Here is a 20,395-nt window from a genome sequence, read left to right as displayed (position 1 = left end):
CTCAAGGTGCTTAAAAATAATGCAAGTCAGTGTCTCAGTCCTCTCTGGGACCTTTCTCAAAACAAATATGTTGTGAATAATGTACCCTCTATTTTAAAATATAAGGGTATTATAAGTTACCAATGAGTTCTGTGACCATATAAAGGCACAAGGCCAAACTCAAAGGTGACTTCTTATATCCTTATATTTAATAACAGAGGGGCACATTATTTATTACAATACGCAAGTTTCAGTGAGTCATGTGACAGAAATTGCAATGACCTCACCAGGCACCATTTCTAAGTATATCATTTTAGAGGATATATATGGCTTTTGTGTAAATTAGAAATGCAAGTTATTATTTGTTGCCATGTAAAGCTATCCTTGACTCCCCCATGGTGACAACATGAATAAGCATGAAAAATCTAATTACTCTGCATAAAAGAAAATGGATATTAAAAATCAATAACATTTCTGTCTTATGCAAGTTTCAGTCAAAGTTTTTGTATGTTGATGGACTGAGATTTAGGTTTTCTTCATTACTTCCTTCCAGACTGGTAGCAAATATGATACATAAACACTTAGGGGCAGATTTATCAAGGGTCGAATTTCGAGGGTTAAAAAACCCTCAAATTCGAACCCTCGAAGTAAAATCGTTTGAATATCGAATTTAAAGGATTTTAGCGCAAAAGGTTCAATCGAACGATCGAATAAAAATCGTTATCAAGCGATCGATCAAATGATTTTTATTCGATCAAAAAAAAACTTAGAAAAGTGCCCTGGAAGGTCCCCATAGGCTAACATTGCACTTCGGTAGTATGAAGTTGAAGTTTTTTTTTAAAGAGACAGTGCTTCGATTATCGAAAGGTCGAATAGTTGAACGATTTTTACTTCGAATCGTTCGAATCATTCAGTTCGATCAAATTTGACCAATTCGATGGTCGAAGTACCGAAAAAATTACTTCAAAATTAGAATATTTTTGCATTCGAACTATTCACTCGAGCTTAGTAAATTTGCCCCTTAATCTCAGCGTAGCAAAGCTAGTCTATGGATTGGCTTTACTGGAAAGACACCCTGGATATATCATGTACCATTTTCCTACTCGACTGTTATTGCCATTACTTTAGAAATGATAAACAATTATAAACAAGTCATAGAACAACAAGGACATGTTGTAAAGACATTTATTTAAAGGAATATTATCTATCTATCTATCTATCTATATGACAGATCTGGCTGAGTAGCCATGTGGGCAGTCATTCAAAGCCGTAAAAGGAGAAAAGGCACAGGATACCCAGCAGATAACAGATGAGCTCTGTAGTATACAATGGGATTCTTCAGAACTTATCTAATGTGTATCCTGTGCTTGAATGGCTGCCACATGGCTTCACAGCAGCTTGTTTATATAAACTATAGTAGAGTTTCTGCAGAAAACACACCATTTTTACCAGTGTAGGGCAACACGACAATATATTGTCATTCCTTTAAAACACTTTTATTTCTAGGTGTTACTGTTCCTTTAACTGATTTGTGGGGTTATTCAAGTTCAGAACAAAGTAGTCTACTTTTACCTCTACTTTTTAACACTAAATTATCCCAACATCTTCTCATATTCTTTAGGTGCATAATGTTCTATCAATCATGGAGCATTATAGATTGCAGCTAAAGGGAACATCATACTTTAGGCAACTAAATGAGAAATTACATTTCTAAAAAGGAAGTTCTTGTAGTGTTTGATTTATTAGATAGAACAGAGACTTACTGCCTCAGTTAAGTGGTTTAGAACAAAGCTCTTTTGAAAGATTGTACTTTTGGATGTATTTATGCTTATTTATGATATAATGAAAACAAATGCTTTGAATGTTTTTACTTTAAGCCAGCTTCATGCAGAGGTGCAAAAATAGCTAACCATTTTTTTTTTTAAATTTCTGAACCTTTCTTTTAAAATATTATAAAGTTAATTTCTCTTGCAGAGATCTGTGGGCTAGAGGGACCATGGGTTAAGTACCATGTACACCTTGGGCTCCCCATCCAACTCTTCCCCAACTTACATTTCCTCCATTTCCCCTGGCAGTGCTTCTTTATGGCCTCCACTGCTCTTATTTTACTTTCAAAAAATTCTGACTGGACTCCCCAGGCAGCATGCCTTCATCTGCTTTATTTACTTTTCTCCGGGACAACAGTCTCTACCTTCTGCTTCCACTCTCCATCTGGGGCCCATTTTTACCTGCACTCCCCATCTGAATAGGCCATAGCAATCCAGGGACATCTATCTTGACCTAAAAATTACATTTAGCATCACTAACGCATGGAAGGGACCAGGGGACAGCCCATTCTGCTGGGGTTAGTGTAACCTGTTAGGCTGTTGTGCAACTGTATAGATACTTTACATAGATCCTATTTGTTGAAAGCAATTTGGATGCTACCGCACACACAAACCAAGCTAAAATATTTGAAGTGCTGCAAAAGCATGCCCTCAGGGTGCAATCACCCATTGTTTTACTCGTGTACAAAACTTTCCACTTTCTTCTTGCCAAGCTCAGGAACGTGCTGGTTCTTCTTCCACAGAACGATCCAGGGGTGGAAAGCATCTCTGAATGCTGCCCAAGTCATTAGCACTTCTAATCGACATAGGGTGCACCGTCTTAACTTATTGTTAGGGCAATGACACAGAGCTACTAGTAGCCAGCTACTTGTCTCGGCTTTAAAATAGACAATACTGAACATTGTCTATAATTCTCTTCACTGTCTATCGCAGGATATTTTTTTGGCATTTTGTAGCCACAACAAGCTGTTACTAGTAACTCCGTATGAAATAGCCCATAGCAGACTTATAATCAAAGAGGGTGCTTACCACCCATATATTTAAGAGCAAACTGCTGTTTGTACAAGAAATGGGAAAAATTAGCCAGACAACAGGGGGCAAGAACAATTTTCTCTGACAAAGCAGACCCCTAGAATCGTTTTGTAGTGTTGGAAATTGTCCTCCACCACTCTTCCTCCATGCTTCTTCTTTCTCGCTTTCCCAAGGATCCACAAAAGCATGAAGTCTTCCTCTTGGGGGTACACCTACTTTATAAGCAGGTGATTTTATTCAAACCTCTTTATTGTTTCCAAAAAGGATGATTCTTATTGGCCCGTGCTGGACTTACAACGTCTCAACCCCTTGTGAGTTGTTCCCTTTTCAGATGGAATCCCTGAGATCGGTCATAGCCAAATCTAATCCAGGGGTCTTCTTCATTGCCTTAGACATCAATGAGACAGACACACTTGCACATCCCCATTTTCCGTCACCACCAGAAATTCATGAGCTTTTCCTTCAACAACTGCTTTTCAAGGCACCCTTGTTCCAGGAAGCAGAAAAACAGCTTTCATTGGCAGCGACCACCTAGTTAATCTGGACTGGAAAGTTAACTGGGTGAAATCTTGCCTTATTCCAAAGCAGCAGATGCCATTCCTTTGCATGTTATTCAACACTAAGGGGGTGATCTATCAAGGTTCGAATTGAACAATTTGAGGTATTCCAGTTTTTTGTCATGATTGTATTCAATCATGTTTTTCACATGTTTTTTATTTTCAATGAAAAAAAAAACCTCACAAATGTCCAAAAATGTTTTTTTTGATAAATAAGCTCATAAGTCTCATAAAGACACTTATACATCAGATTGTGGAAACGCTACCTCTGTCTACCAAGTTTGCAATGAGGATACTCTATACCAGTGGTCCCCAACCAGTAGCTCGTGAGCAACATGTTGCTCTCCAACCCCTTGGATGTTGCTCCCAGTGGCCTCAAAGCAGGTGCTTATTTTTGAATTCCAGGCTTGGAGGCAAGTTTTGGTTGTATAAAAACAAGTGTACTGCCAAACAGAGCCTCAATGTAGGTTGACAATCTACATAGGGGCTGCCAAATGGCCAATCACAGCCCTCATTTGGCAACCCAAGAATATTTTTCATGCTAGTGTTGCTCCCCAACTCCTTTTGCTTATGAATGTTGCTCTCGGGTTCAAAAGGTTGGGGATCCCTGCTCTATACCAATTATACCATAATTTTCTGTACATGCCATCAGCTTCAATGCTCTGATTTGGACAAGCAGAACTGCACCAAATCCTTTTTCTTTGAGATTCGGCCAAACATTTAAAGCAGGAATTGGCCAAGCCCTAATGAAACCTAATGAGCACTATGTAACATCCCTAAAAGTAATTTTGCCTGACAATATTGTGTGTACATAATTATGTTTCATCTTCAGTTCCCGAACAGGCGCATTTGTATAAAATCGCATGAACACTGAGCTGATGACCAGAGCAATAGCAAATACCGGCTGGAGACATCACTGCGTGAGGCTGGATCGTAAATTGAATTTGATATTACTCTTGCTGTCATCTTGGATCAGATAAGGTGTTTGTGATTTTATACAAGTGCTGCTGTGTAGGAATCTGGATTTAAACTTAATTAAATACCCACATTATTCTCTGGCTTTTTATAGGGGCCTGCTGTTTGAAATTGGGTTCAGCCAGGCACTTGGATTTTGCCGAATAAGAAACCTGCTGAAAAAGCTCAGATTCGGCTGAATCCCAAACATAATCCCTGGTTTGGAGCCTACTGACAAGCTTCATACTTTTGCAATCAGACAGCACAGGTTACTAAGTCTGATATTTACGTTATTTGATTTAGCTCTATAGTTACTGATGGATAGATTTCTTTGTAACAGTTGAATTTCCTCAACAGCTATACCCCAGATACAGTATATTCATGCATGGTCCTGAACGCGGATATTATGTTAATAAAATAAAGGGTAAAATAGTTGAAGTACTGCTGGTATCCCAACTTTATAGATAGGCAGTTTTAGGGATTGCACACAGATGTGCTAAGGGACAATTGGTAGTGTATAAAATTATATAAGTATGTGCCAGAGGTTCTTTTGGCCTAGGGTGTCTGGAGTTGATATGTGATACTGGAGATATTGGCTTCATAGGGACATTGTATACACAGGGTGTGTATTTTGTCCCTAGTCAGATTTTATAGCACCTTTGCCTTCACTTAGTATGACTATAATTGGTCCTGTTTTTGAAATCCTTTTTATTTTGTATTAAGTGAGATCTGAAATGTTATACTTGTTTCCCAATAATTTTCTGTAATATTTTTGGTCTGACATTGTCAGGACATATTGTGCTTCCATTGTAACGCCTGTGTTATGCCTTGGCACATTTTTTTAAAGCTGCCAATATTGTTTCCAGCTTGGTGAAATTTTATATGCTATTTATTTTAAGGCAACTGCCCAATTTTATGTTTTGTATTTCAAGGAACCGTGAAAAGACTTTATATGGACATTAGTTATTTGTCCATTATCTATTTGATTTCAGTAGTGCCGTGGGCTACCCTTAGAAGACTCTGTGGTAGATTAGATTGAATTTGACCACTTTTAATTTAATTATTGTCATCACTTGGCAGTTTTTGTAGGCTGCCAGCTCTGTTCCTACCTTAAAGTCTACCCCAGCCTCTCCTGCCTTAAAGGGGTTGAAAACACTTGTTTTTTTTTTTAGATAGTCTACCATAAATAAAGACTTTTTCCAAACACTTTTTTTTCTATTTGTTACTGTTTTTTCTAATATTGAAGTGTAAAGTTTACTTTTTCACATTATTTTGTCTTTCTAAAGCAGTTCTGGCAGGGGGGGACATTGCTCCAAAAAGTGTTGGAAGGTGAATAACCCCTATTAGTGGAAAACTGTTACAGAAGCTAGTTGGACTGCTTGCTTTTGCAAATTCATTACATGCTGTAATTGCAGAAGCAAATAGTGTCATGCATGGCAAACCCAAACTGTGGAGTGACTGGATTCCTTTCTAGGTGTGCTCATCTGCCATCTTTGGCTTTAGGCCTGGCCCTCAGCTACTCGGGTGCCTCTAGAACTTACCGCATGAGAATCCAGTACTCCCACAGGGCCAGGCAAGGGAGCCAAATGTATACTTTGGGAAGGAGCTTGTAAGGAAGGAGCTGTCATAGTCAGATGTGCAGAAACGGAAAACACAAGGAACCATGCCTACCAGGAAATTCAAGGATACCAGCAACAGTGAGGCAGGACATTAGCTTCTGTATAGAGCACAGATATAGGATACTGCATAGCAATCAGCAGGTCGCTGGTTCGAGTCCAGGCAAAATGTTACAGATAGTAATACCAGTTTCTGTAAAAATTATACAGTTGTAGCATTGAGGGGGGTGGTCAAGCTTTGTGGTAGGATCAGAGATTGGTGGCTTAAAAATAAATGCTGGGAGATGCACCTGGCTAAAAGGGTTAGAGAAACACCAAGGGGCAGATTTATCAAGGGTTGAATTGAAAATTAGAATTTTCTAATTTTTTTATGGTCAAAACTGTCAAATTCGACCAGGGAGTTATCCAAATCTGATTAGCGTTTTTAAATAAAATTCGAATTCTATTTCCGAGATTTATCATACTCTGGCCCTTTACGAATTCAAATTCAACTATTCCACACTTAAAACCTGCCGAATTACGTTTAAGTCAATGGGAGAGGTGCAGAGATCAATTTGGAGATGTTTGCAGCCTTCCTGACATTCAAGTTTTTTTTCGGAGAAAAAACTTCAATCAAGTTTGATCAAAATCGAAAGCCTTTATCCTGGAAGAGAATAATGGGAAGAACTGTTTTTTAACCTAAGAATGCAAATAGTGCTACAACAGGTAAAACATTACTGCAATAATTAATGAGACAAATTGCTGACAGGAAAACTTCATAATAGAGCAGGCACAATTCATTAAATATTTTTGCAAAAGCAAATAATGTCAACAAGTCTGTCAACAAGCCTATTTATCATGCTGTGTAAAGCACTGGAAAAAAAAAAACAACAGTGATATTGCCCATAGCTAGCCACAACTTAGAAAACAAAAGTAAAAATCTGATAAATAGGCCTCTTTTTTTCATAGAGTGCTAGAAACTTTTCTCCAAGCATACAGATTAGATTTGCAATGCTTCTATATATGTGTGGGTCGTTTGTTAGCACATATTTTTAATTTGCTCCAGTCAGTATTGAGGTTGCAGTTTCCCAGTTCCACTCTATTTCTATAATAGACATTGACATGAATACTGGCTTCCCATTTCTTTATGTCTCCAAGTTGGTTCTCATCCCTGACAATGAATTTACTCCCCTTCATTCAGCTTATTCTTAACCCTATTTCTTAGAGTTCTTCCACATTCTTTCAATCCTTTGAAATCCATTTTTAATATTGCCCCTTCCCTACTGCTTTAGTTTCACCCTCATATTCCAAGTTATCATGTGTCCTACACCCTCTTTCTTTATGCAGCATGAATTTGCGCCTCCTTTTTTCATTGACGTTTGCTCACACACTTTTTACTGTTGCCAGATATGGCATATGGCATATCCTGTATGCATCATGGGGATTGGGTCCGTTTGCAAGATTCCATATCTTATGATCATAAAGTGTGAAGAGCTTTCACTCGTTCCCTTTATCAGGATCATGTGTTTTCTTATAATCTGTTGTGCATTAGGACTTTTCCCTCACGTACATTACTTACTTTTGTTTCCAGTTATGCCACCTTTGTTGGTGATACTTTGATACAGGCTAACGGCTCTTTGTAGGAGAGGTACCAAATTAAAACGTCTGATCTCATTGTTTTTCCAAATGCTAAATCAGTTGCAGGCAATCTCATGTCTACTTTCTCCCTTATAAATCGCTCCTAAAACTGTCACATTCCTATAAAAATCATAGGAACGCGTCAGTATCAAGTATGTGCTGCACCCGGAATAGTTCCCCTCAAAGCCCCAATCAAAGCCGCCCCCGTCCGTGAACCTTTGTGCAACAGTCCCGCTGACACTACTAACGGAGTAACTGTTTTATAAATGTGATGTTTTTCTCTCTTAACTCTTCTAGATGTGAATGAGTTGAAGGAATGCCTCTATACTCTTGTCAAGGAACAACAATTGCTAGCAGCTCAGACTGCCAAAACCACACTTTCTGCCATAAGGCTAAAACAGAGACTTGTGATTCTGGAACGATACTTCATTGCACTCAACAGGACTGCTTTTCAGGATACTGTCAAAGTGAAGTGGAAAAGTTGCAGTATACCTCAGCCTGCTGCTGAAAAGAAAAGGTAACTGACATATATTGATGTTGTACAGTTCCCTTGTAGCTTTTTTTGTGTGTTTTGACTTCCATGTTTGGTTTTTGTGAATTAGATGATTAGATTACAGTCTATATCCCTCTTCCATTCACTCTTGTGCCTGATTTTTGTTTTTTTAGCAGGAGTCCATTATACAGGGATACAGGGGGATTATCTGTGAATTTGTAATCTAATCACCTTACAAATAACAAACATTTGGTAGCTTGTTTCCCTGATTGACCTGTTTAGTTTAAGAACTAAACCATAAAAAATTTTTGTGACACAAGAGGCAAAAAGTATATTCAGCACAAGCCCATTCAATGAGCTTCTGTCATCAGAACTGACGCCAGGCAAAAATATTCTGTGCAACTGCCTCTGGTTTGTGACTAGGATTGCCACCTTTTCCTAAATTTTTTACCGGCTGGTGGGGAGGGCCGTGATGTAAAAGGGGGCAGACCGCAGCGAAGAGCAGAAGGAGAACAAAAGTTACGTTTGCAGCGGATTGGGGGCAGGCCAAGGGGTTTTGTTAAGAGTATTACAAATTTACCTGCAGCTTCATTGCTGGTAAATTTGTAATACTGGCCCCAGCCTTGGCAGGTGTTTTACCGGCTGGGTGGCAACCCTATTTGTGACGAAGTGCAGTTGTGCCCATGAATCTGATGCATTTGTTTTGGATGCAGTGCAGCTGAGTGAGACACAACTCAATTGCATTTGATTTGACACCCACAGTGTTAGGATTCTGTGAAAAAAGCAGTACTTTTTCATGATTGCACTTAAAATTGCTCTTTGCAAACAGCATCAAGGTAAGTGAATGTGCCCTTGTATATAAACATGATACAGGAACCGCCACTTTGTCTGAGCCCAAGCTCATTTAAGATGGACTGAGGGGAAGTGAAAACCATAAACATTCAAAGGCAGTATCCGTTATGATATCCGGGAAGGAACTTTCGATGCTAAATAATATATACAGGTTTTGGAACAACATATGCGAGCATCTAGACAACACATTTTTGTGGAAAGCTTTGCTGTATATATTGCACTTATTTCAACAGCATGGCTCCAAAAATTTGAGCAGCTGAAATCCTACAATCCTATCAGACAAGAATGAGACAACAATTCACTTTCAAAACTACAGCAATTGGTCTCATTAGTTCCCAAATATTACAACATTAACAATATTGAAAAAAGAGGTGATGCAGCACAGTGGTAAACATGCCCCTTTCCCAAATTTGCTGAAACATCATCCCTCTCCACTTAAATCATTCTTAATTTATTTTACAGTGTCACAATTTATTTCGACATTGGTGGAATTTGAAAGAAATGTTTGGAAAGAGTAATTAGGTTTCGGTTTACCGACCGAATGTGCAAGGAGAAATGAAGAAAAGTACATTATGACAGTTTCAGCTGATAAACTGTGAGGCAATTTCGAGCGACTTTGAAAAACGTATCGCCGCGTGTGAATAGGCGCAGGCGACTTTAGCGCTAGCGGGTGCAAGATACCAGCAAGCCATTCAGGGAGATTAGTCGCCTCAAAGACGCAGCGATTAGTCGCCAGGCGACCAATCTCCCTGAATCTTCCCGTGTGGCCCTAGCCTTAACTGAATACATGTGAATAGTTATGTGAATGGAAACCGTCATAATGTACTTTTCTTAGTTTCTCCTGGTACATAGGTTCAGTACTATTTATATGTGGATGGCAACATTTATCATAGTACATTTGTAAAGATAATGTAGCAAAATATATATATATATATGAAAGATTGACAACACTAGTATCTCTAAATGTTCCCATAGCACATCTATTTGGTTTTAATTTACACCATAGCGCAGCTGTTAACAGGTTTCCATGGTTACACACTGGCACCCGTTTCATTTGAAATCTGGATGGGGCCTGTGTACACACTTTGTTTGCTTCTCTTGAGCAAAGGTCACGCGGATATTAGATACTCCCTAATCTGCATATAAACACAAATAAAATGCATTGTCTAGAAAAAAGGCAATTTAGGAGACTCTAAACCAGGTATCACCAACCTCTTTTTACCTGTGAGCCACATTCAAATATTGAAAAAAAGTTGGAGAGCAACACAAGTATGCAAAAAGTTCTAGGGGTGTCAATTATAAACTGTGGTCAACTACTGGTCACCCCTATGTGCCTGCAGAAGGCTCTGTTTGGCAGTGACCTATGGTTTTTATGCAACCATAACTTGTTTCTAAGCCATGAAAAAAAATAAGCACCTGCTTGGAGGCCACTGTTGGAAAGCAACATGTCTCTCGCAGGTCATTGGTTGAGGATCAATGCTCTAAACCATAAAAATACTTTACATTCATACACAGTGGGGATTGTCACCCTCTGTTATACTGACAAAATAGAAAGTTACCCGAGGATCTCTGTAGTTAAAAATTGATTGTGTCACTTATAATCAGATGCAGATGTACTTGTAAATTGGAAGCCAAATTTAAAGGGATACTGTCATGGGAAAAAAATTTTTTCAAAATGAATCCGTTAATATTGCTGCTCCAGTAGAATTCTGCACTGAAATCCATTTCTCAAAAGAGCAAACAGATTTCTTTATATTCAATTTTGAAATCTGACATGGGGCTAGACATATTGTCAATTTCCCAGCTGCCCCAAGTCATGTGACTTGTGCTCTGATAAACTTCAATCACTCTTTACTGCTGTACTGCAAATTAGAGTGATATCGCCCCCTCCCCTTTTCCCCCCTGCAGCCAAACAAAAAAACAATGGGAAGGTAACCGAATAACAGCTGCCTAACACAAGATAACAGCTGCCTGGTAGATATAAGAACAACACTCAATAGTAAAAACCCATGTCCCACTGAGACACATTCAGTTACATTGAGAAGGAAAAACAGCAGCCTGCCAGAAAGCATTTCTCTCCTAAAGTGCAGGCACAAGTCACATGACTGGAGGCAGCTGGGAAATTGACAAAATGTCTAGCCCCATGTCAGATTTCAAAATTGAATATAAAAAAATCTGTTTGCTCTTTTGAGAAATGGATTTCAGTGCAGAATTCTGCTGGAGTAGCACTATTAACTGATGCGTTTTGAAAAAAGCATGTTTTCCGATGACAGGATCCCTTTAACAGCATGCTTCCATACAAATAGTTGCTTTCATGTTTCTGTGTAGCTCTCCAGGAGACTGTACTGTCTGCTTTGCTACATATTACACTATTAATTGGTTTCTTTAAATAGATGTTCCCGCCAGTGGTTTTAGCATGTGTCACTTCATAGCAGAGCTATGGCTGTTTTCGGAGTCTACAAACTGGTGTACTATTACATTGTTTATTTACAAGTCACTCATTTATTACGCTTGTGAAATGCCAGGGAGAGTTTATTAAAGTGTTAAAGAAGAAGATAAATATGTATGTTATCTTCCTTATTTGCCTTCTTCGTCTGATACTCTCCAGCTTTCAAATGGGGATTATTGATCCCATCTAAAAATGCTCTGTAAGGCTACCGATGTTTTGTTTTTGCCAATTTTTATTTCTCCTCTTTCTATTTAGGCCTTCTCTTATCCAGATTCCAAATGCAAGCCACAGGAAATTCCCTTAGTAGCTAATGGAAAGCTGTGAGCTTTTGGCCAGATTTAGGGTAAAAAAAAAGTCCTTGGAAGTTAAGTCTTGTGGGGCTTTATTTTGACAGCCCTAATCTGCAAATTTATTTATCTGCTGATTTTGTTACAAATGTAAACTTTGTTTTGTGCCTCTGTTGCTACAATGCACTCATACTTTTTCATTTGTTTGTTGTCTAAAATTAGCGACTTCATCCCTTGCAGTGAGGACATTTTTCATGTGCACAGTTCCCGTCCTGTTGGCCAGGGGGTGGAAGGACTTGCCAGGGTTGGCTCCAGAGCTGCACTATCATTTGCATTTGCTTTTCTGCGTAGAGCATGGAGATCTGGTAAGCATTAAACTTCACTGCATAGAGTTACTATAATTTAAGTCAGTTGGTTATGGAGGGCATTGAAGATGGAGTTTTTGCGAAGAACTTGTTGATACAGTAGAAACAGTTTGTACACCGAATGCATCAGCCACCCTTCACTTATTTGCCAAGAACTCTGACAGCTCACCCCCTCCAACTCCCTTTTAATTACTAGTATAGTAAAACACACAGGAATGGAGGTAGAAAATATATTTTCCACTTGTTATGCATCGACATGTTGGCTCCTTGTTAGACCCTATGGGGCAAATTCACTAACCATCAGAGTTGCGCCAGCGAAGGCTTCGCCGCACTTTGCCTGGTGAATTTTTGCCAGCGCTCCGCAAATCTACTAAAATGCAAAGTTGCACTCAGCGAAGCAAAAGGTAGCGAAGTTGTACTAGCAAATGAAGGGGAATTTGCATGGAAGTTTGAATGGACGTATATGTTAAAGCAAATACATAAAACTACACAAGCCTAGGGAGCCTTATTAAATGCAAATAGAGATGTTTTATTGCTTTACACATGTGTCCAGAGTATAGTTTATGTGCCATATGTTATGAAAAGTAGGGGGGAAGCAGGGTACCCAAAAAAAATTTTTTTTGGGACTTAAAATAAATTTGACTTTTTTTTTTTTTGAAGTCTTATCTACTCTATTGCACTTCGCCAGGTCTGAGCTGGCGAAGGCAAGATTGGCGTAAGAGGTAACGTTTAGTAAAATCAACTTCTTAGTGAATTTGTTTAGTAACGATCTTTAGCCCTGGCGAAAATTCGCCTGGTATTAGAGTGTGAAGTTGCGCTAGAGCAGGGGTAGGCAACCTGCGGCTCCGGAGCCTCATGCGGCTCTTCATCCTGCTTGCTGTGGCTCGGTCTTGCTGCTTTGCCTGTGACGTTTTGCCTATCACGTTCTTGAGTGTGCGACCGCAGTAAGCTAATGGTTAGCTTACCGTGGTCGCACACTCAGGAAGCCACCAGCAGGTGCTGTATAGACATCCCAGGAGTGACAGGCAAGACTGAGCCGCAGCAAGATGATTCATCATGGTCCTTACAGCGGTCACACACTCAAGACAAGACAAGGAAGATCAGCATGGAGCTTCAGAAACAGAAGTCACATTAAACAGATGAGAACACTAGCATTTAATAGGGCTATTTAGTGTTTAATTTATTTCAAAGTAGGTCTGCACATATACACTGCACTTTTGTTTGTATTGTGTTATGTGTGTTATGTTTTGCGGCTCCAGACTATTTTTCTTTAGTGAAAGATGGGGAAAAATGGCTCTTTTGATATTAAAGGTTGCTGACCCCTGCACTAGAGTCTATCTCCTTCGCTAGCGTATTTTCACCAGCGCCCATTAGTAAATAGGCGAAGTATCGAACTTAACGCTGGCGAGTTTTCGCCAGTGTTCACTTCGCAACTTAGTGAATTTCCCCCTATATCTGCTTATTCAACTTTATGATACACCAAAAAACACACACACACACATATATATATATATATATATAAATAAAACTTTGTTCTTCTTTTGTGAAACATGACCAAATGCACATTTGCACCTCTTTCTTTTTTAGGTGAGGATGCAGACCTTTGTAGTGAATTGTTACAGGAATCCCTTGATGCACTTCGAGCACTTCCAGAGGCCACGCTCTTTGATGAAGGCACTGTATCTTCTGTGTGGCTCGAAGTTGTGGAAAGGGCTACCAAATTTTTAAGGTCTGTTACAGGGTGAGTTGTCTTTGTGTTTTTTTCAATAAATAGATTTTTTTTTTAAATTAAACCTAACTTTATTGCTTATGGTACTCATAAACCTGGACATTTCACTACTGTTGCCAGTCGTACCTACCCGTCATGCACCTTTGTGACACCTTTGTAACCGAACAGTTCTGTGGTTTTGTTTCTTTTAAACTCCTACTGTGTACCTCTGTCCCCCTGCAGCCTCGTTTTTTGCTTCTTCTTCTTGTAGTTGAATATTATAGCAATATGTTAGAATATATGAAAGTGTATACAGAGCATAAACCTGTGTTCCTGTTTTTCTCTTGGGAACCTCATCTGCCTCATCATTTATTCACTGTATATGTTACTTAATCTACCAGTGTTTGAATTTCTACACTGCCTGATTTGTTATCAGAGTACAAAAACAGAAAAATATCTTATGCAAATTGAATCCCGTTTGAGAATTTCTATAGGAGGTGTTTAAGCGCTGCATTAGTGAAACCTTCTCAGAGGCGTGGATGAACAAAGAAATGGACAATAAATATACATATTACTTTTAATAAACCATAGAAGAAATGAAAAGGAAGAAATTATTGCCCTTTTAAATCACAAATATTTGCTTAATTGTCTTAATTACTGTATTTAACTACCGTATATACTCGCGTATAAGCCGAGATTTTCAGCACCCAAAATGTGCTTGAAAATCCTACCTCGGCTTATACGCGGGTCAGCTGCCTTACCTGTAAATTTGTAGCGATGAATCCCCCTCCCAGCCGCGAAGAGCAACAGCGCAAGTGTCATCTAGGCGTACGTGCCCCACGTGACAGCTTTGTTGAACTGCGCTTGCGCGTCTCCTACTCCATTCCGTGATTCGCGAGTGCACGTCTTCTCGAGTCCCGTGAGTGCGCGTCTTCTCTAGTTTCTGTTTTTTAGCAGGATGAGGTAGAAAACGGATTATTGAACTGCAAATATGGAAGTAGAGATGTGGCATTTCTAACAAAGAGGTGCAGATTTGTGAACCTTTCTTCATGGAATTTAGGCATCTAATTATTATCTTTATTCAGAAATTATGCCGGTGCATTCAAAACTGATGTAAAGCAACAATTCTCTTGAGGCATCTCAAGTGCCCCAATGTTTGTATAACCACTGGCCCTCCTGCACAGTCCCTTGCCCCCTCCCTAATCTCATTAAATGGGTTGTTGGCTAACATGTTCTGCCATGTCATGCATGACTTCAATGGAATGGGCACTCTTTTTCTGTATTCTCTTTGATACGCTCACTCACATTCACACTGCTATATTGTAGCTAGATTCCGGTTAGAACAAGCAGCATCTGACCACATAGCTATAAACGAACAAACGCATGTACACTTGCTCATAGCATTCACGGCTCTTGCATGTTGTAGTGAGACATCCCAGCCGCGAAGAAAGAACAACATATATAACATAGTTGTGTCTAGGCTTATACGCGAGTCAATACGTTTTTCTGGTTTTCATAGGTAAAATTAGGTACCTCGGCTTATACGCGGGTCGGCTTATACACGAGTATATACGGTATGTTGTTTTAGGGTTTGTTCGATGGACTAGTGAAAATGCAAAATGTGAACATGACTTAAAAAAATGTAAAATTGCCAAGACTTCACTATTACTTTTTTTGCAGGGATGTACATGGTACCCAGAGCCCCAGAAGTCCAGGCAACATTCCACTGCAAGACCAGCACCTGGCACTTGCGATTTTGCTAGAGCTGGCTATACAGAGGGGAACCCTAAGGTATGCATGTTAACCATCATTTTCATGTGGATTTAAAGGGGAGCTTCAGCCCTAAGATACCTTAGCCCACTTTGTCTTTCAGATGATGATCAATAAAATACAGTACTCTTATAAAATCGTGCTTTTTAGATAACTTTCAAATACCAATATGCTGTAGACTGTTAGGATATTGAATAAGTCATTTAAAGAGGTTGTTCCATTTCAACACTTGTTTTCAGTTTACTTATTTTCAGGTTGTTTGCCATAAATAAAGGTTTTTTTTCTACAGTAGCTTTCCATGTTTTGTTTGACCATTTTTCCAAAAATTAAGTTTAAAGTTTCATGTGCGTATGTCTTGTGTTTCAGTCTGGCAGCTCGGCAATCCTGGTTCAGATTCTTAACTGTTAAAATTTGCTGCATTAATTGATACATTTCTCAGCAGAATGTTGTGGTATGTTAGCAACTATTGTATCATTAATAAAAGCTGCATTTAATGAACCTCAGCAGGGCAAAAGATAAGAAATGTATCCACACCTATCAATTTAGAACAGTTTACAAAAGGGGCGACTCCCCTTTCAGATAAACATTAGAAAAATTATACTTTAAACTTTAATATTCGGAAAAACATTGACAAATAGAAAGTAATTGAAAAGGTTTTTATATCTGATGAACTATTTGAAAATAACCAAAATGGCAAAAGTATTGGAAAGGGTAGAACCCCTTTGAGTTGTACATTGTTTTAATGCTATAAACATATTATGCAAATGGTTTTAAAGTTCTTAATAAAATAAATATTTTTATTTTATTTTGCCAGCCAAATGCTATCTGCTGTTATGCTTCTGTTGCAACTGTGGGAAAATGGCACAAAAGAAACTGATAACGAGAGATCTGCGCAGGGAACAAGTGCACCTCTCCTTCCTTTATTACAAAGGTTTCAGAGTATTGTCTGTAATAAAGAAATCCATAACATGGAGAAAGAAATGCAGGTATCTGTTGGTTGCAAATTACGTTCTGTACACCTATGAAATCCTTTCTTGTACAATGTTGGACTGTTGCTGCTAAGATATATTTAATTTTGGTTACAATGCTAAAATAAGGTTGCTTTAAGGTGCCAATAGATGTTACAATTACAATATTCACAGGAAAGATTGTTCCTTATCAATACTAACTGTTAAAGAGCGGAATTGTCAGATATATAGGTAGAAACAATAGAATTCTACCTGTATCTGACAATTCAGCATTAATAACAGTGGCCGCTGTTCGGGTGCTTTCAAAAGTGGGCAATCAACATTTTTTGGCCAGGCCGATCAACGAGCCAAACAATATCCAAGTCTTCTTCCGATATCGGCCGGGTCGTCTCCCAACAAATATTGTGCGTCTGATATTATCGGTGCGTCTAGGACCACCTTTATTGTTTTCTGAATTGTGCATTACTGTCTAATGGTATTTGTGTCTTAAAGGTGGTGGTTTACCTTGGTTGTTTTCATTATTTTTCTTTTTAAGTTTAATTATTTGGCTCTCTCTTTTGCCTCTTTCCAACTTTCAAATGGGGGTCACTGACCCCGGCTGCCCAAAACATATTGCTGAGGCTAAAATGTTATTGTTATTATTAGTCTTTATTACTTAACTTCCTGTTCATCCCCTTTCCTATTCCACTGCCTGGTTGCTAGAGTAAATAAGCCTAAGACCCTAGCAACTTTATAGCTGCTCAAATAACAAACTGGAGAGTTGTTGAACATACTAAAAAGAAAAAAAAACACTAATGTCAATTTCACATTGTTTCAGAATATCAATGACTATTTATTTTAAGGTGAATTGCAAGAACCTTAAGTAAATATATTTTCCCAATATTTCTTTTTCAGATTCTTTCTTGTCAGCTGAGTCCAAATGAAAACTTTCTTAGATACCTGATCTTGCCTCAGGACAATGAATTAGCTATTGATCTCCAGCAAACGGCTGTAGTGATCATGGCTCACCTCGACCGTTTAGCTGCACCATGCATGCCTCCTCAGTGCAGTTCACCAACCTCACTTAAGGTATCTTACTCCTGAATGTACTTCATTGCCATTTGATTTAGGGTTGCTTTATAGCTTGGATGTAATGAATGCCTGCCTTACATATTTACAATGTCCATTTTTAATCGTACATTTCTATGTATAAACCGGTGTCATTTTCCCCCCCTTTTTTTACTAATAAGTTGTCTCTTTGATTTTTCTGATAAGTGTGCAAGTTAAAGGGGTGGTTCACTTTCAAGTTACCTTAAAATTGGTCTTTATTATTTATTTATTTTTTAGAATTATTTGCCTTTTTATGCTGACTCTTTCCAGCTTTCAAATGGAGGTCACTGACCCCATCTAAAAAACAAATTCTCTGTAAGGCTGCAAATGTGTTGTTGTTGCTACTTTGTATTACTCATCTTTCTATTCAGACTTTCTTCTATTCATATTCCAGTCTCTTATTCAATTTAATGCAAGATTGCTAGGGTAACTTGGACCCTAGCAAACAGCTGAAATTCCAAACTGGAGAGCAGAGAAATTAAATGCTAAATAACTCAAAAACCACAAATAATAAAAAATGGAAACCAATTGCAAATTGTCTCAGAATACTACTCTCTACATCGTACTAAAAGTCACAGATTAACAAGCCTGTAATATACAGTTATTTGTTATGCTTGGGACCTGGATTTTTCAGTAATTCACCATAACTGTGTAGTAAAAAATTGTTAATAGGATTGTATTGCCACCAATATGGATTTGCTCTACCACTTATACTATTAGGTGCAAGGTACTGTTTTATTACAGAAAAAAAGAAATTTAAAAACATTAATTCGTTTCTAAAAAGACTTTAGGTGGTCTTCCTTTAATTCAGATCTTTATTCATATCAGGTTTCCAGATCCAATATCAGCTTTTATAGACTGTATGTACAATTCTTTGAATGCATTCTAAAAAATTTAATTAACTGGCTAATCTGTCCAAACATATATATAAACCTACAATGTTTATGTGCATAATGTGGTAAAATAATTTCTGTATTAGCAAAATGAAATCATATCCCTCTTTTGGTTTTATTTATCCTTTAATGTGGTTGTAAAGCTGTATTATAGTTATCCAGGATTTGTTTTTATTAAAACCGGTTAAAAATATTATTATTGGTCTCTCCCCAAGGGTGCACTGCAGGAGGTTATCAGCTGGGGTTTGCTAGGATGGAAGTATTATGCTAATGTAAGTGGTCCCATTCAATGTGAAGCTCTTGCTAATCTTGGAGTTACACAGATTGCATGTGCAGAAAAATGCTTCCTATTACTCTCCAGAAATGGCAAAGTATACATGCAAGCTTACAACAACAATACACTGGTAAGTTGTTCTTCTGAGTAACATTTTCTTTGTATAAAATACTAAAAGGGAAGTGTGCCTCCCTTGGTGTTTGGTTGAAAGTGTATAAGATAATTATTATTAACATATTATTTTAGATTAGAAAATGTAATTGCTGTTGAAAGTAGTAGCTGCCTGTCCCTGTTTTCTGCAAGTGCTGGTTTTGACTCTTGACTCAAGGTAGTAGAATTCAGATGCTAGATTGTTTTAAGAGTCAGAACCAGCAGTACAGGTTCAAACACGTTCTGCTTTTCAGTTGTATTGGCAAATTACTTTAAAATTCTTCAAAATGTTAAACTAATGTTTAATGAAAATATTTGGGTGGGTTTTCCCTTTTAAAGGAACTCTTTTCTCCTGTCAACTGAAAAAAACTGTAAACTTTTGACTATGTTTAACTTTTATTGATCTTGGAACATTGCTTAGAAGTACCTTTTATGTAAAATAAATGTTTTTGGATGGATATCTTTTTTTGATCTTGGGGTTCAGCAACCCCAAGTGGAATCTTTTTTTAATTAAGTGTTTCTTACTTCAATTAGAATTTAGAACGGATAATATATTAAAGGGCACCATTTTAAAGAGCACCATGTGATATAGATCACATGGACACATTTATAGGAATTGATCTACCTTTTAAAGGTGTGTTTTAAGTTGACTATTTGTATACTGTAGAATGCCCTATTCTTAACAACTTTACAATGATTATTATTATTAAAATGTATTTTTAGAGCGCCAACACATTGCACATCGCTGAATGATGCTTTATTATGTATTTTTTTTATAGTTTTATAATTATTTGCCTTCTTTTCCTGGCTCTTTTCTTTTCCAAACTGACTCCTGAACACAAAGCTAAATAAATAAACCACAAATAGCAATAACACAAGTATCTACATCCTACTATACATTAATTTAAAGGTTAACTACCCATTATGGAATCATGGAGGATGCTTTCCCATTAACTTTGTTTGATTTATTTTGTATGTGTTCCTGTTTCTTAGGGACCACAGCTGGTACAGGGTCTTACATCTCGAAATATTGTGAATATTGCAGCACACCCTGATGGGCAACATTATTTGGCCTTATCTGCAACTGGTGAACTTTTTTCATGGGGTTGTGGTGATGGCGGGCGATTAGGCCATGGCGACACTGTGTAAGTTCTATTTTATTTTGCTGCTTAAGAATATTAAACTTAATATAATTAGATTCCAGCTTATTCGAAAATGGTAGGTGGTTTTTAGTTCATTGTTTAAATAAGGCATATAAAAATGGAAGTAGGGCCTCTTGTTGAAAAGTGGTTGAAAATGAGGCTGAAAAGTGTAATGTTATAATTTCCTTTCAGTTGTGGTATTTATTTCTTTCTTTTTATGTGTGGATACAGAATAGTCACTATGATTTTTATTTGCAAAGACTCTGGTATCCCATGTTAATATTAATCATCTTGTAGATCCAGACAGTTATGAGTGGGAGGGATAATTTTGGTGAAAGATTTGGTGCAGTGGGGGCACCACAGTGAAAACTTTT

General features: G+C 37.9%; 1 protein-coding gene across 3 annotated transcripts in view; it reads left to right on the top strand.

Annotated features, from left to right (window-relative positions):
• The window catches only part of herc2.S (HECT and RLD domain containing E3 ubiquitin protein ligase 2 S homeolog), a 114,571-nt gene that overhangs the window by 12,448 nt on the left and 81,728 nt on the right, over window positions 1–20,395 (top strand). For 2 of the 3 annotated variants that reach the window (XM_041584230.1, XM_041584231.1), the window contains 8 exons: window positions 7,879–8,098; window positions 11,885–12,027; window positions 13,615–13,768; window positions 15,416–15,526; window positions 16,320–16,491; window positions 17,368–17,541; window positions 18,671–18,859; window positions 19,873–20,024. In XM_041584230.1, the coding sequence (XP_041440164.1) occupies window positions 7,879–8,098; window positions 11,885–12,027; window positions 13,615–13,768; window positions 15,416–15,526; window positions 16,320–16,491; window positions 17,368–17,541; window positions 18,671–18,859; window positions 19,873–20,024 (1,315 nt within the window). The remainder of the gene's footprint in view (window positions 1–7,878; window positions 8,099–11,884; window positions 12,028–13,614; window positions 13,769–15,415; window positions 15,527–16,319; window positions 16,492–17,367; window positions 17,542–18,670; window positions 18,860–19,872; window positions 20,025–20,395) is intronic. The other variant, XM_041584232.1, reaches the window with a different exon arrangement.

This window comes from Xenopus laevis, chromosome 2S (assembly GCF_017654675.1).
Source record: "Xenopus laevis strain J_2021 chromosome 2S, Xenopus_laevis_v10.1, whole genome shotgun sequence".
Taxonomy (NCBI): domain Eukaryota; kingdom Metazoa; phylum Chordata; class Amphibia; order Anura; family Pipidae; genus Xenopus; species Xenopus laevis.
Note: the sequence above shows the minus strand (reverse complement) of the source record. Positions and strands in the feature narration are given on the sequence as shown.